This window comes from Arvicanthis niloticus, chromosome X, assembly GCF_011762505.2.
Source record: "Arvicanthis niloticus isolate mArvNil1 chromosome X, mArvNil1.pat.X, whole genome shotgun sequence".
NCBI classification, from domain to species: Eukaryota; Metazoa; Chordata; class Mammalia; order Rodentia; family Muridae; genus Arvicanthis; species Arvicanthis niloticus.
The window spans coordinates 114053104-114069724 of record NC_047679.1 but is presented as its reverse complement, the minus strand read 5'-3'; the positions used below and the strand labels follow the sequence as shown (position 1 = coordinate 114069724).

The window sequence follows — 16621 nt, the reverse complement described above, 5'->3', positions numbered from 1 at the left end:
GCCACTGTCCTTTTGAATAAGGTTATTTCATTTTAGCACTACTGGGATTTTGGGCCAGATAATTCTTTAATTGCAGGTCTAGATAGTAGCCTATTTGGCGCTCTGTAAGACGCTTAACAGGATGCTGGCTTCTGCCTACCAAATAGCAATGGCAGTCCCTTCTCCTAGTTGTGACCATCAAAAATAACTCCAATACGTTGTCAAATATCCCCTGAGGATACAAAATAATCTGCAAAGAACCAGTGGGTTGGAGGCTCTGCCAAATAGCGAGTACTCAGTAAATATTACTGGAAATATTGTACAAAGAGCTTTGCAGATACTAGCTCACGAAATCCTCGCAACTCTGGGAAATAGGTGTCATGCTGCAGATGCAGAAACCAAGGAGGAAGGAAAGATCAAGAATGCAAAGGTTAAGTTTGGATGTACATGAATCTTCAATAGTCCCAACTCATTAGCCACTTCAAAGTTTGACTAAAAAATGTGGGGGCAGGAAAGAGATGCTTAGACTATAGCCTTTGCCTTTGCTTCTAAATACTGGTAAGAAGAAAAACCCAACTTGTTAGGTTTTAAGTACCAATATAAAGATAACTAATAATGATTACAGTAATAGTAAATGCCACAAAATACTGACATTCTCTCTTTATACTAATTATTAAGAACTTACTAACAGTTAAAATAGAGAAAACAGATTATTTGTGATATAACTATTGAGTAAATGTGATAATATTTTAAGCCAATGTGTATTTAGAAAAATTAAAACAATAATGTGAATTAAAATGTAAGTTAGAACTATTTGTCTCACAACTGTTTGACATGCTAGTCTTCACTGCATCTTAAAAAAAGTATCAATGAGGACTATAAAAATATATGGCCTCACTAGAGGGTGGAAGAACATGGGAGGGACTAGAGGGAAGAAAGAGATATACTTCTATTAATCAGAACATATTTAAAATTAAAATATAGCTTGTTTACAAACAGGTCAAAACACTGCAATAAAGCAAGAAACCGAGCCGTACTCTAAGACATAAAGCTGATGGATAAAATTAAGCCTCCAATGTTGCTGCCAGGCAAATAAGAGGGTCATCCAAAGATCTTTAAAACCTAGTGATGTAGACAAAAGTTAGTGTGAATAGGGGTGGGGATCTCTTGAGGAGGGTGGTAGAGCAAGGGGACTTGTTTGCTCCGTGTAGAAGACAGCAAGAGAAACACAAATGACTTCATTGAACAGTTTTTCTAGGCTGTCTCACAATCTGATTTACTCTTTCTGTAAGTGTCTTCAGTTACAAGCTTTAGAGAAAAGAAGGTTAGTCCTTTCAAAATTCATTGCACTCATTTCTTGATGGACCATGGTCTGAAGGAACTAAGAGCATAGGTTTCTGTCTACCATTTAATTATCGGCATGATATTGGACAATTAACCTTTTAAAGCCTATTGTAAAACAGTTACTATGGTTAGATAAACATGTCAAACACATGGAATGGAATGCCCGGCACATAGTAGGTGCTTAATAAATGTCAAGTCCTCCTACAAGTAATAAGTAGCATTATAAGAACATTACTGGATGCATAAAAGCATGCATGCTGCACTATATTATCTACTACACACAGAAATCATACAAAATTAGAAGGGATTTAAGAGTAAAGAGAGATTAAAACATTAACAACATTCTCTGTGTAAATGAGGGCTAGCTTATAATAAAAAGTTAAAGAAACATGACAGATTCTCTAACAGGTGAAACACTGTTTTTCAAAATGAGGCTGGAAGCTCAGTAGCTCTTAATACCTATGAAGTTTCAGCCAAACACAGAAGTACAATCTACAAAGGCTTCAGACACTGGCTGCTGTATCCATGGAAACAAATGCAGAACTCTTGAGATACAAGAGAGCTTTCAATCTGAATACATTAAGCAGGACACACTGAAGATCATGACTGCAGGATTTTGGCCTTGGTTGGTTTGTTAGGTTAGAAACTGTGCTGATCAGAAAGATGAAAAGAATGGTACTGTCCAGTATTCATCAGAGCTGGCGTAAACTGGATTCGGCCACCCTGCCGATGGATCGGACTGTTAGCCTGCCCAAAAGCTTTAAATGCATGCATAGCTCATGGAGCAATCAATTCCACTTCTGAAAATGTATCCTAAAGAAATAATTAAACAGGAACATGGTGGCACACTGGCATTCCGTTGTTTAGTAATAGTAACAGCAAAACCCTCAGATGCAAATGGAAATAGCGAAGCCTAAGAACAATATAACACTACTACAACAGAGATTTGGTTAAATCAGCCAGGCTACATACAGCTATTCAAATCCTATGAAGATATTTACCAGAGCAAATGGCCATGCTACGATAAAATTTTCTTTTATTACTACATTTCAAAACCAGTATAGAAGGGCACTTTAGTGTTGCCCATTTCCTAAAATGTGTAAAATGTCCAGACTGCTGCCCTCCCATTTCTTTTTCTTGCAGTTTAATATTTTATACATTATGTCATATACTTTTGAAAAGGGAAAAATAAAAACTTAGATTTTTCCAAAGCTTAAAATCTTCTCATGACAAAAAATAAAAGTAAATTGAATTAAAATGAAATATGGAAATGAGGTCTCCTGTTCCTACTTACCTTATATGCAGGCATGACAGCATGGCAGTGGTGCCACCACCAAATACCCACACAGTAAAAAACACGATCAGAAGTGTGGTGCTAAACATCATTTGTCGTGCATAAGTGGCAGTATCTCGAATGGCCAAGGCAAATGCCATCGCACCACGAAGACCTACAAGGAATACAAGTGCTTCATCATTAACTCATCACCAATGCAGATTCTATAAACTCAAGAGATGTAAAACATAACCTCAGTACTTGGGAGCATACAGACAAAGATGAAATAAATATTAACATATGCAAAGAATGATCAACAGATTTAGCACGTAATACCAACTTTCACTGATCTTCCGTTTGTTTAATTGTTCAGAGAGGGTTTTTTCTAATGTAGCCCAGGCTGTTCTCAACTTCACAGTCCTCCTGCATCAGTGGCCCAAGTGTTGGGAGTACATGTGTCTGCTATCACACCTACCTTGATCTCTAAACAATTCTTTCTTTACAATTTAGTAATTTATATAGTGAATAATAGAGTGAATATATAGTATAGTGAATTCAGTTTCTACTGTTTTGAAGGGTGTGGCCACTGCCACAATCAAGACGGAGCAATTTGCTCTTCCTGTGCAAATTACTTTGTGCTTCCTGTTGACCCAACCTCTTCATCACCCTGAGCATCTATTTAAAAAGACAAAACACTATTTTGTCTTTTTAAAAAATATCTTATCAATGGAATCATACATGTAAATTTTAAGACTGGCTTCTTTCATTCAACATAACACGTCTGCGACTCATCCATGCCACTATGTGAATAAATGTTTGTTTTTATTATTTAATGATTTTTCCACAGCACAGATTTATCAGGTCTTTCCCTGCCCCATTGTCCCATTAAAACACAGGGAAATGCCAGGTCTGGTGGTACAGGTCACTAATCCTAACTACATGGGAAGCTGAGGCAGGAGAGTCACATATAAATTCAAGGCTTGCTTGAACTATGGAGTAAGTTCAAAGTAAGTCTGAACAACTTAGACCCTATGTTAAAAAGCAAAATGTTGCTGGGCAGTGGCGGCATGCACCTTTAATCCCAGTACTTGAAAGGCAGAGGCAGGCAGATCTCTGTGAAATTTGAGGCCAGCCTTGTCAACAAATTGAGCTTCAGGACAGTCAGGGCTATATAGAAAAACCTTGTCTCAAAACAACAACAACAGGGAAATGTTTTCTAAAGGGGGGAGGCTGTGGAAATATGAATATAGATGATACTGATATAGATATCTTAATGGTAGATTGTTTGTTTGGTACACATGGGGTACTAGGTTCAATCCCAGTAGTGAATAGGAAAACAAATATAAGTTATTTTTAAAATTTTTGGTCATTATGGATAGAACTGCTATCAACATTCATTTGCAGGTTTTTCTGTAAAAATGTAATCTTCAATTTCTTTACTTTGTGTGACATATTTTGGGGCCAAAGATTTGGAAGCAGTGTGTGAAAAGTTCCCACACAAAGGAATGGGAGATGATAAGAAGAGTTCTCTATTTGAGGATGCAGTTTCAGTGTTTCGGCCTCTTCGGAATGGTAGATTGAGGAGCAGACATGAAAGAAAATTGAGACTTACCAGCAAACATCATCATGTGTTGAAAATTTGATCCAATCTTACTTCTTCTACCCAAATTAAGTAAGAGAGACAAGGGGTAAATATTGGCAGCTCTTCCCAAGAAAATAGCAATCTAAAATCATGAAGGGGTTAAGGATCATCTCCTTGACTCCTGTCATTTAAACTATCCATCCGAGGTGGTGAGCAAGCACTCTGTCTATTGTATCTACATAGCATCTGCAGAACAGCCAGTATGACTGGGGAACTATCATTTTAATTTTATTTCATTTAAATAAATTGAAATTGAAATAATCACAATATGGCTAGTTCCTCCCAAACTTGATAGTGCAGGTCCACCATGAAGGAAATGCATGAAGTGAAGAAAAGAATGTGTACAAGAGAACCTTCTTGATTACTACATCACAAATTCATTCGCTTCCACTGCACTGGTGATCGGATGGAGGATGGTGCTAGCTAAATGCCCCCTTCCTTCCTTCCTATGAATACAAAAAAAAAGGCAGCTCAGCTCCTTTATGCTGCTGCAATTCTTGCAAAGCCTAGCTCACTCTCACTAAATGTAACTTTGAACCTGCAAAAACGTTCAAATTTTATGTCAGATCAGATGGGTCTTCACTAAGAAACAGTTTTCATGTCTTTTTCTCCATTACTTGTCAATAGAAACCTGTGCTTTGTAACTGCAAATTGTCCTGCAGGGTTCACAGTGCCATCCCCACATTTCCTGGAAGGAGTAGAAAGGGAAATGTAATATTCAAAGAAAGGCATCATGGTTGAAACAGTGCTGATGTAAATACTATTAAAGGAGAATGCAATTGCTAAGGCCAAAGGCAAAGGAACTACATGTAAGAATTATATACTCATTAGCTGGGCACTGGAAGTAGAAGCAGAGGAAAAAAATTCAAAGTTTGCCTTGGCCTGAGAGCAAGTTTGAAACTAGCCTAGGCTACGTGAGACCACCATCTGAAAAATAACAAATGGAAAACCAAGAAGAGAGAAAAATGATATGTAGGTTGATGGAGTTGATTTCCAAGGAAACAGTAGTTAATAATACTAGCGTTCTCATGTAACCATGAACTGCATAAGATTTCATGTAAAGAAAGAGTGCTCACATCGTGGTGGACTCATCTAATTATAATGGAGCTAAAGGTTATTATTGCCTAATAACATCATAATATTATTTATGTGTCTATGCTGATGCTGACACGAACAGATCTACTTACTGTACTGCCACTCATATATAAGAGGGACACATACAATTATATGTAGTACATAAAATCTGGTAATAATTGGCTGTTATTAGTTTACATGTTTATTATATTATACTTTCTATCATTATTTTAATGCATTCTTTTTACTTATCAAACAAAAAGTTTAGGCAAAGGAGATGGCTCAGTAGATAGAGGTGCTTGTTGCTAAGCCTGAAAACCTTAGGTCACTTCCTGGGACCCATACAGTGGAAGGAGAGAGCTGAGTCTTGAAAGTTGTCCTCTGACATCCGCATGTATCCCTGTGACATGTGTAAAAAATATTTTACCCTGAAACAATGTTGTTACATGAGCAAAAGCCTTGTATATCTCATGTTTACCAAGTAACCTAACTGAATCAACAAGCTTCTTTCAGTAACTGATTTATATCATAGAGGTTTATATAAATATGATTCTCACACAATGACAAAACTGCCTGAAGACACATTTTCCCAAATACATCCCTACCTTTAAGCAGTGCATGACCATGTACATATACTGCAACTGAACACTAAATAATTGAATGGAAGGTGCCAGCAGTCAAATTCTTTATGGCTGGGACAGAAATGTGCAGACCAACAACAGAAGATGGTTGGTTATTAGTGGTAATAGGTTATGGCTGGAGACATCAGTACAAACTCATGGTGGGAGATGCAGATGGTTACAAACAGAAATGCTTACAGACATATGTGTATGTACATGATGTACTATGTACCTTCCTCTGACCATGAACATGGTCTGGAAGAAAGAATACCCAGTGTCCTAAGCACACCCAAGGTTCAGATCTTGGTTTCCAATACCATTTCCCCCCAAAAGCAGAGATCCTTGGAGAAATGGGATGGTTCTTGGGCTGCAGTGGAAAGTGCACAAGATGAGCAGAAGCACTTTGTAGCTCCAGAAAATGAGGAAGTGCTAAAAACATTCCCAGAGCACGATAACAAGGCATCAAATGGAAGCACGGCTCTACTGAACAAGCTCCTGATGGCTAAAGGTCCGACACTCTGAACACCAAAACTTTTCTAAATGTTGTAAATAATCCGGTGTATTAAATGGTAACTATTATTCATACAAGCAATATATAAACAATGCTATAAATAAACAGCTGAATCAAACATCAAGCGAGGAATAATAGATAGATCTTCTATACATCACAAGTGACTCTGTAAACATGTAGTCCTGGGGAGGAGAAACCTAATTCTGTCCTCTGTAAATGTGGGCTGCATGGGATGGCTACTTTTCTAAGCAGCACAAGTTAGAAAGAAAAACACAACTTGGGTTGTAATGGGAAAATCTGTCAGTCATGTGACTAACACTAGCATCAAGTTTACCATGTTAATAAATATGTAGCCTTGACAAGATATGATGGCAATGGCACTTTATTTCCATAGTATTCTTCCCAAAGAATATATATGTAATCCAGTACAATCTTTGGGGGAAACATCAGACAAATTCCCATTGAGGAACACTCTACAAAATGCCTGGTCAATTCCTTCAAATTTTCAGGGTTCATTAAAAGTAAGAAACAACTGAGAAACTGTCAGTCAAGTGGATCCTACAAAGCAAATGCACTGTGCTGCCCTGGGTAGGCCCTTGATATAGCAAAAGCACGATAGAGGAAGGCCATGAGACTTGGGGAGAGCAACAAGTTTACTTACTGCAGTATCACAGGCTCATTCCTTGTAACAAATGGACTACGTGGGCGCGAGGTGCTAGCCCAGGGAAACAAGCTGTGAAGTGTAGGGCACCTTTCTGTACTATCTTCATTATTCATTTTGTAAATATAAAATATAGCAAAGTGACATTTTTCCTTGAAAGTAATTCCACTAAAAGAGAGACAAACAGAGAGAGAGAGAGAGAGAGACAGAGAGAGAGAGAGAGAGAGACAGAGACAGAGAGACAGAGAGACAACAGCAGCAGTAATGCATAGTAGGTAGGTGGCAGCTGCTGCTAGCTTTCACAAACCTGTACCTAGTCTTTTCTTCTAAGAACAAGACCCTCCTCCCTTTTAGCTCCAATTCTGGAGAACACAGCCATCTAGATAAAGAGTATGATTCTTCGCTTCTCTTGTAGGTAGGTGCTGCCAATGTTGTTATGTACAAGCAGTATGTACACTTCTGGGCAGTGCCCTTAAAGGTAATTAGGAGGCAGAAAGGTCAGATGCCATGGACCACAAGAACGCAGCCAACTCCCTAAGGAGAAACAGCACCAAGACTACCTGCGTTCCTAAACAGGGTCACACAAGCTCAGACTTTTACAAATGAAATACACTTCTGTCTTCTTTAGCTCATTTAAACCTAGGTTCATTTGAGTCAATATCACATAACCCAGGTTACCAGAGACAGGGGGGATCTTGGACCTGTAAAGAATCATTTTCCTAGAGTCTTTATTGGGAATTTCAAATCTTAACAGACTCAGAATCTTGTGACTATTTAACCTTATTTGTAGATTGACTACTATAGATTACACAACTGTGGTTAGTTTTAAAACCCTTCAAATAGTGATGAGCTCTGAAGATACTGAGCTCACACTTGTCTTCAGGCTAAGGCTCTCCTCTTATTGATAGGTCATTTGTTGTTTTTCTGTAAGGCTGAAGAATGGCATTTGAGTAAAACCCCACTTTCTAACATAGACCTCGCACACCTTCTGGATTCTGCAGTGCTTTCATGCTTCTTTTAAAAAGCACTTAGTTAAGTATTCATTTCCTTGGATACACATTTCAGGTTTAACTATTGGGCTGTGATCAGCCCAGCTCCCTGGCCTCTTCAGTGCAAAGTGCACTCTAGGTTTCCCTCCAATAGTCAGCCCTCTTTTTCCTCCATTTCACTTCTTCTCCATGTGGTAGACACAGACACTCTTCCTGAAACTTACATCTGCTTTGCTCTTTTCTGTTTCCAGCATACAAACCTCAAGGGACCCAATTTCTTTCTTTTCTGTGCTTACTACTAAGTCTTCCTGGACAAAGACACATGACATGGTATCTTGCAAATATCTATTCCTCAAAGTTAAACAAACCCCCATTTAATGCTGTCCAACTGTACTGCAATTCATTAGTCAACTGTCTCCTAATTTTTATGACTATTTCATAAACATCCTCTCTTCCTTCCCCCAAACTTCTATCTGTGGGAGCCAGCTTTCAAGATGGTCTCTAATACCCCTGCCTCATGTTATATAGCCCTGTGATCCCTACTTATGCTGTACCATGCTTGGCCTTATTCAACCTCCCCATCTTCGACACATTGCCCTGTGGCAGACTAACTCTTCCCAGCTCGCTCTCTCCTTTAGTAACCGGAGAGTGTCTGTTCCTTCTGTTGTGTTGTGCTAGAGATGAAAGTCAGAGCTTTCCCCTGAGGGAAGCAGCTTGCCCCAAGTTGCTCCACTGCTCCATTTTCAAATCTGATTTTGAGACAGGGTTGGTGATGACAGCCTCTCAGTTCAGGTCATCCCACCTTCACGGGGATTATAGTAACATGGCACATGGTTGGCTACGGACAAATATTTTTACCTTTGAGGTTGGCAAAGTAGTAGGAGACTTTTCTGTCATTCCAATCTGCCAACATTTTTTGTGCAATAAATTTCTAATGGAAATAGAGCAGAAAAAAAGACGAGAATGGAACTGGAAAGAACAGTTGACATCTGTACTTATTTCTCAGAAAAAAACTTCACTCATTTCAATATTTTATCAACCACATGCCTAAAACCACATGAAGATCTCCAAACAGACACATGATAAAGGATACGAATGCTCCTACAACAAATGTTGGGTTAAAGACATGATTCTGGAAGGTGAACAGCGTCAGCCCCATGTAGGAAAAGATGAAATTCTCCGCTAAAAAATTGAGAAGCTCAAACAACTGAAATGAAATTGAAAAGGCTCCAGTAAGTAAGTGTCACACTGTGAAAACCTGAGTAACAGACATTTCATATATGTACAGCTCATATACACATCTGGAATCATGCGGCCCAGAGGGGAGCACATGCAGAGGCGGCATTTCCAAACCCACAGAAAGCCAGAAATGTAATGGCCTCAGGTTCCCCCATCTGCACCCTTCTCACAGTTCCTATCATAAGTTACTCCGCTCCTCCAAACCTAGCGTTGCTTTCATCACTTTCTGTATGTGATTTGACACCTAAACGGTAAGCCCTTCATGCCCACTTCTCATCCCCAACCAGCAAGTTACTCTTAAAATGAGTTTCAAGGTGATGTCCTCTATAAGCTACAGAACACAGTTCAACTACTTTTGCCCTGGCAGAGGATGCTGCATGACTACTGTCATATCACTGGTGTGTTGTCGCCTTTACTTTCTTACTAATGCTCCTAACACAGGGCTTCTCTAGGATAGTATATACTCAGCACCCGCCTAATGCCTGCCGAAGCCCATTTATTCACTTCACTGTTACCATAGCAACTGCACAGAAACTTTCTAATAAAGTGAAGGCTCTACCTTTCCTTGATCTTTCCAGGAGTCATCTGCCTGACCACAATAGGAAAGAGATAGAAGAATCTGAGCCCAGGAATCTGAATGCCTAGGCTTTAAATCACAGCTTCCCTACTTGCTGGCTCTATGGCTTTGAGTAAGTTAGTTCATGCTTTAGTTTTTGTTGTTGTTTTGGTGAAAAGTCTTAGAACAGTATTACTATGTAGCTTAGGGTAGTCTTGAACTCCAGATTGTCCTGTTTCTAATTTCTAAGTACATGTGTTTGTCTGTATATGTGTTGTGTATGTGAATGTAGGCACATGTGTCACAGCACACATGTGAAGGTCAGAGTTCAATCTTAAGTGTTAGTCCTTGGCTTCCAGCTTGTCTGAGACTTGGTCTCATTGCTTTTTTGCTCTGGATAGCAGGCTAGCTGAGTGCTAGGCTTCTGAGGATTTTCTTGTCTCTACTTTCTATCTTCTGTTAGGAGCACTCGAATTACAGACACTCATGGCATGCATCCAACATATTCATGCATTCTGGAGATTTGAACTCAGGTCCCCACACTAGCACAGCAAGTACTTTTACCCTGGAGCCATCTCCCCAGTTCCCAAGTAGTTTTATTCTAGGTACACACTACACACCTATCTTACTCTTTTAAAAAGCAGTAACTGTTTTAAAAGAGAGTTGGAGTATCTGGGGATATAGTTCAGTGGTAGAGCACTTGTCCATCAAATAAAAGGCCCTGGGTTCTATCTCCAGAACTTAACAAAAAAGCACAGTAGGCTTACTACCAGAAATGAGAACAAATAAGTATATACTCTTCTATGAATGACTTAATATATTCTTATTCCTATTTGCTTGTTTAATGGCAATAAGTACAGTTTCTTTCCATTTTATTATGGGCCTGATTACAGTACTAAGTAAAGGCTCCATGCACACTATCACATTTTAATCTCATGAGTCAGGTCAGAACTGAAACACAAAGAAATTCTTTAACTTCTTCCTGATCACTTAGCCACAAAATAGAATCAGTGTTCAGAGTTATTGTGGATCTAGAGTCTTGGCTCTAACTCTGATCAAAGAGGCTGGCAAAACCCAGTGGGTGCCAATATTTGAGGCTTGACAAAGCACAAGGTCTATGCCACAACCTACTATGGCCAGATTAGCACAAAAGCAGTCTTAGGCTGTGTGTGTGTGTGTGTGTGTGTGTGTCTGTGTGTGTGTGTGTGTGTCTGTGTGTCTGTGTGTCTGTGTGTCTGTGTTTTCTCTACTGTAGCTTCAAATTACCAAGGCTGGAATCCCTTAGCTTGCTCTTTTTATGTCCTACCTTGCTACCTACCTAAAACAAGACAAACCCCCTGGCTATTTTTCTTCTGTACATTCAGTGTACTAAATTATTTGGCAAAGGAGATTTGTAACCTCTATGTAAATGCTCTAGAGGGGGAGCCTAACTTCCTTTGAAGTATTAGGGAAACTATACTAACTTTGTGGCTCCAGTACAGGGTGGGGGTGGGGAGTGGGGGGGGGGGAGAAAGGAGGGAGTGGAAAAGAGAGAGGGGAGGGAAGAAGGAGGATAGAGACAGAAAGAGAGCTAGTTTGCTTTAGCATTGATCCTTTCTAGACCCAACTTACCTTCTAGTCTTCAAAACAGAAAGTTCCTAGTTATCGCTACAGCACTCACGTATGCACATGTTCCTATTGCTGACTTTACATTTTGTTTGTGAATTTCTTTTCTATATCTCTAAAGACTGGACAATGATATATCTAGTGCCCAATTCCTTCAGACTTCTTTTCAGGTAGCCTGCTCATGCAGTATCCAGTCAATGATAGTCCTGGAAGCAGCAGTATTGCAGGGCCTGAATGAAGACTTCAGAAAGCTTAGTATCCACAGAGCTCAGCAGATCCCAATAAGAAACTAACCTTTTCTATACTGCACAGGAAAAACTCCGATCAAGTCAGAGTGGGCCCTCAAATCATTGCTCCTTATAGACACTGAGTTAGAAAGATACTAAGAGAAGAGGGAGCCAACTGGCTAGTTATTAGAAGTTCAATAGTAACAGCATCTGGTTACTCTGCTAACTGCTACCCTAGAAGCTGCTACGTGCCACCTGTCAGTCCCTGTCATTTCCAGAGTCAAAGGAAGAAAAGGCATCATCTTGAAGTGATCACCGATATTTAAGTTGAAAAAAAAAAAACCTTTTGTTTTGCTAAGAGGAGGAAAATTTTATTCATTGATAATAAAGTTTCTCTTACCTGCTTTGTTCTATGCTGAGATTCTGTAGACAAATTATTGTAAGTGTAATGTGCTTGGGTGATGCCACAAAACAATACTGCAACCACACCTGCAGAGACAGCAAAGTACAATTCACGGAAAGGGAGGATTCCCAACCTGTACCTGTAAGCATTTTATTTTACAGAAGTAGATTCCATTTGTAGTGCTCACATTCTCATTTACTTTGACTTATTTTGTTGGGAGGAACCAATTGTTTCCATTGAAAGTCTTTTTTACATTTGAACCTCCAACCTGACTCCCAACCATTACAAGTATGTTCAAACTCTAAAGAAGCTGGTTCACTTGGGAAAGTGGCTCTCAGTGATTCCTGTAGGCACTTACAAAGCAAAGTAAGTCACCCACCTGTGAAACCCCATGCTTCCGCCAAAAGGAAGGTGCTCCAGGACATCAAGAAGAACAGACCTGTCTCCAACAGCTGGAACTCCCGCAGCTTTGTGAACTTGGTCACGTAGGACTGTTAAGCTTGATAACAAGATCGCATAATAATGCCCAACTGGGACTAGAAAAGTAACAGTCAATCCAAGCGAGTCATGACAGTTTTGGAAAAAAGACACAAAATAAAAACGCACCAATGGTAAGAAATTCTTCAAACAAAGTTTTATGGAGTTGCCTTCCTATTAGGAGAAAATCTCAAAAATTAAATGTCCCTATTGATTTATGGATATGGCATGCCTTGCCAGAAAATAAGTAAAAGACAGAGGAGCATCAGACTGAGATACACTGTGACAAAACTCTATTAGCTTGTGTCCCAAAACAAGATAGTTTCCATTATTATAGCAATTTGCATGCATAAAAAAATGTAACTTCCATGGAGTTTTGCATTAATTTGATCTTACAGCTCATCTTCAATACAAAGCATCCATTCCGTGATAAAGAAACTGAGGCACTTCACTCCCTTATACAAATCTAAAAAAGCATACGCAGGTAACAGTGCCAAGTTGTAATAAATCTAGGGCTGGATCTAGAGTCAATTCATGAACTAGCACCGTGACAAGTAATAAAGAAGATCCACTGCCTAGCCGTGGGGCTCTTGTAGCAGAGAAGAGATACAGCCTGAACCAGTTCCCACCAAAACCCTTTTACAGCCCTTTATGCCTCAGTTCACCTATTTAAAAGTTCACTTATTAAAAGTGCAGTGTCTTCTAGCATAAAACCAGAGGATAGCAAACCAAGCGGTTTCAAAAGAATCACACATATCTTTTACAGGAAAGTGTCTTAAAAGGTTTCTAGCTGAATGAAGCTGGAGAGATGGCTCAGTGGTTATGGGCACCTGATGTTCTTCCAAAGGACCTCAGCTGGGTTGTAAGGGCGGCTTATAACCACCTGCAGCTCCAGCCCTAGGGCACTCAATGTCCTCTGCTCGCTTCTGTGGACACCTACACAAATGTGCCAGATACTCATACATAAATAAAAATCAAAAATGAATCTTAAAAAAGGTTTTACAGATAGAAACTTTGGAGCTCATCCAGGCCTACTCAACTTCCCCAACCTCCTACTCTCCTACCTTGAGATCCAGTGTAAATACCAGCTACTATTATATTTGTGTCTGCAAGGCAAGGGCCATCTTTGTTTCATCTTTGATTCCCAGAACATGGCATCTGGCACATAGCAGGCAATCAGCAAATGTCTCCCAAATGAACATAAGAATCAGTTGTTCTGTATTTCTTGTGGCTAGCTAGTGACAGCATCAGGGCTAAAACCCAGGTCCTGTGGACTCCCAGCCCAGGGCTCTGATGAACAAAATTTGCAATTGAGAGAGACAGGATAAACAATCTATGTTCTCACCCAGGAACCATGCATTTTCTGTTTGTTCTATTAAACTAGGAGAGAAGAGTAACAGAGACGGGAAACAGTACAAAATACCCAGAGACTTTGGGAGTCTTATTTACTTCATGCCAATGTAATTTATAGCTTTAAAATTCATCTTCAAAGAGATAGTATGTCTGATCAAAGACTCCTGTAGTAACAGTTTGGGGGCAATTTAGCATTGTGGCATATGACAGCAGTCCTAGCACTCAGTAGGCTACGGCAGGAAGACCATGAATTTTACAGCACCTTTGGCCACCACAATAAGGATCCAATCTCAAAACAGGGAATAGGCACTAGAAAAAATAGCTCAGCAGTTAACAACACTGACTGCCCTTACAGAGGACCTGGGTTCAGATCCCAGCACCTCTATCCTCAGTGGCTCACAACTGTATGTTAACTCCAATTCCAAGAGATCCAGTGTCCTCTTTTGGCCTCTGCAGGCACCTATACATAGTGCATAGACAGCCATACAAACCAAACAGTCATAAACATAAACTGAATTAAAAACAAAAAGAGAGGGTGAAGGCCACAAATACAGTTCCATTGGTTGAAGGCTGTCCTGGCATGCACAAAGCCCTCAGTTTGAGCCTGAACATTGCATAAACTGGGCATGGTGGTGTATCCCTGTATTTCCAGCACTTGAGAGGAAGAAACAGGAAGATGAGAACTTCCCAGGCATAGTCACCTCCATAGCAAATTCAAGACCAGCCTGAAATACATGTTTTAAGTCACTGAGCCCATGCAAAACAATGAAATTTATTAACATATTAACAAAGACTTTTGCTTCATTTTTTTCAGAACAACTTCTTGGTTAAAAGGTTAATAACTATAAAAACAATTCCAGTCATGGGAGTAGGAAAAACTGTGCCTCATTAAACTACCTTGGAAAGTTAATAAGAAAAAATAAATCTAACAAAAGGATATTAAAGCTGTCACCACGCCCGTTGCTGCACCCATTGCAAAAGATCCACTGAAGATCCCAAGGAAGATTCCAATAGATTTGAACATGGCAGTAACGTCAAAGGTGTGGCTGTTGTCTCCAGCTGGCTGGTATGCCACTATTGAGCTACAAAAAGACAGATTATTCTCAACCACATCGTATTTGGTTCCTTTTATGGGAAAATAAAAGACCTTTCCAACTTTTAAAACTCCAGAATGGTTAAAATGCCTAACATGGATTTACCCATTAAAACAGACTTCTTTACGCAAACAGGACTGAAAAGGCCTTCCAAAGAATTAGGATCCACTCTGGAGTATTTTGAGCATATCCAGGTGAGACCCTACAGCCTATAGTTCAGAAAGAGTCGCTCAGTACCAAACCAAGCCAGACAATCAAAGGGACACTCTGTCTTGAACTCAAAGTCCAAACCTGCTCTCCAAAAGCTTCTTTTATAGCAGTCATCTCAGGATGCGGCAATGATCAAGAAAACTACTCTTGCCAGCAAGTCTGCCAACAGTGCTTACTGTTACCGAATCAATTCTCATTTCAGTTCATTAATGTACTAGCTTCATGACAAGTCCAGACTCAAAGACACTATACAAGCCATATCAAAGGAAAGAAAGAAAAACACGTCCCTAAGAAATAACGAATTCACCCTATGCTTACTACATTTTTTTTTTCTGGCTCAAGGCTAAAAAGCATTACCTATACCATGTATAACAAGTTGTTTTCATATCTCCCACCTTAATCTGTTAAAAATTTAAGACCATGGTATGATGTCCTAAGTAGTATCTATTTTATTAAAGCACAGCATCAATTTCTATTAACAGCATTAAGAAATTTCTGACACTCAATCTGAATTGAAATCTTTACATATTTTATGTTTTAATGCTCAAAGTAACCAGATCACTTTGGAACTAAAAGAGTATTGACAAACATGAAATGGCCTTTAATAGCATGATAAGTTTGCATATACACAAAAAGTCCCACCACTGTAAGTGTGATATGACTATGACTAGATATAACGTTAAGTCATATTCTACTGGAAGTAAAACATACTTCTCTACAGCAACCTTCATCCTCTTTGATAATATTTACAAAATATTGAATGAAACAAAACATGTATGCTTTGCCTTCTGAAGTTGCTCTCTTTGGGTTGGATTAGTCTAAATTCCAGTTTCACATTCATCATTATTTTATTCTTTAATCACTAAAATAAAGAACACATGGAAAATGCAATGGTGGGCTTGTGTCTTCTGTTTTAGGCAAATGTTGGCCTCTGGCCTGAAATCTCAACTCCTTTTTTCCATATCAGGAAACATTTCATCTTGAGGCATAAATATTTACATGAACACTTTTCAAAAAATTCTAATACCAATACAACATATGGTATTTCTAAAGGGAATAATCGCTCCATCATCTACTGCCCTAACACATGTGTCTCATCCTTCTGTATCTATCTTCTTATTTGTTACATGCATGTTGCTTTGAATTCTTTATGAGTCATGGTTCCATATGTAGGCTAGACTGGTTTTGAACTCACCGTGTAGCTGAGGATGACTTTGAAATACTGATCTTCTGCCTCTGCCAGCCAAGTGTTGGAAATATAGGTGTGTACCACCATGGCTGGTTTTAGTGCAGAACTAGGGATTGAACCCAGAGCTTCATGCAGACTAAGCAAGCAGCCTAACAACTATGCTATAGACTTAGCC

At 39.3% G+C, this 16621-nt stretch overlaps 1 protein-coding gene across 4 annotated transcripts in view; it reads right to left on the bottom strand.

Moving 5' to 3' along the window:
* Slc9a6 (solute carrier family 9 member A6) overlaps positions 1-16621 on the bottom strand; it is a 54020-nt gene that overhangs the window by 15400 nt on the left and 21999 nt on the right. For all 4 annotated transcript variants that reach the window (XM_034485190.2, XM_076918560.1, XM_034485189.2 and 1 more), the window contains 6 exons: positions 14894-15035; positions 12503-12608; positions 12121-12209; positions 9187-9300; positions 4209-4320; positions 2618-2771 (listed from right to left, as the gene is read on the bottom strand). In XM_034485190.2, coding sequence (XP_034341081.1) covers positions 2618-2771; positions 4209-4320; positions 9187-9300; positions 12121-12209; positions 12503-12608; positions 14894-15035 — 717 coding nt within the window. The remainder of the gene's footprint in view (positions 1-2617; positions 2772-4208; positions 4321-9186; positions 9301-12120; positions 12210-12502; positions 12609-14893; positions 15036-16621) is intronic.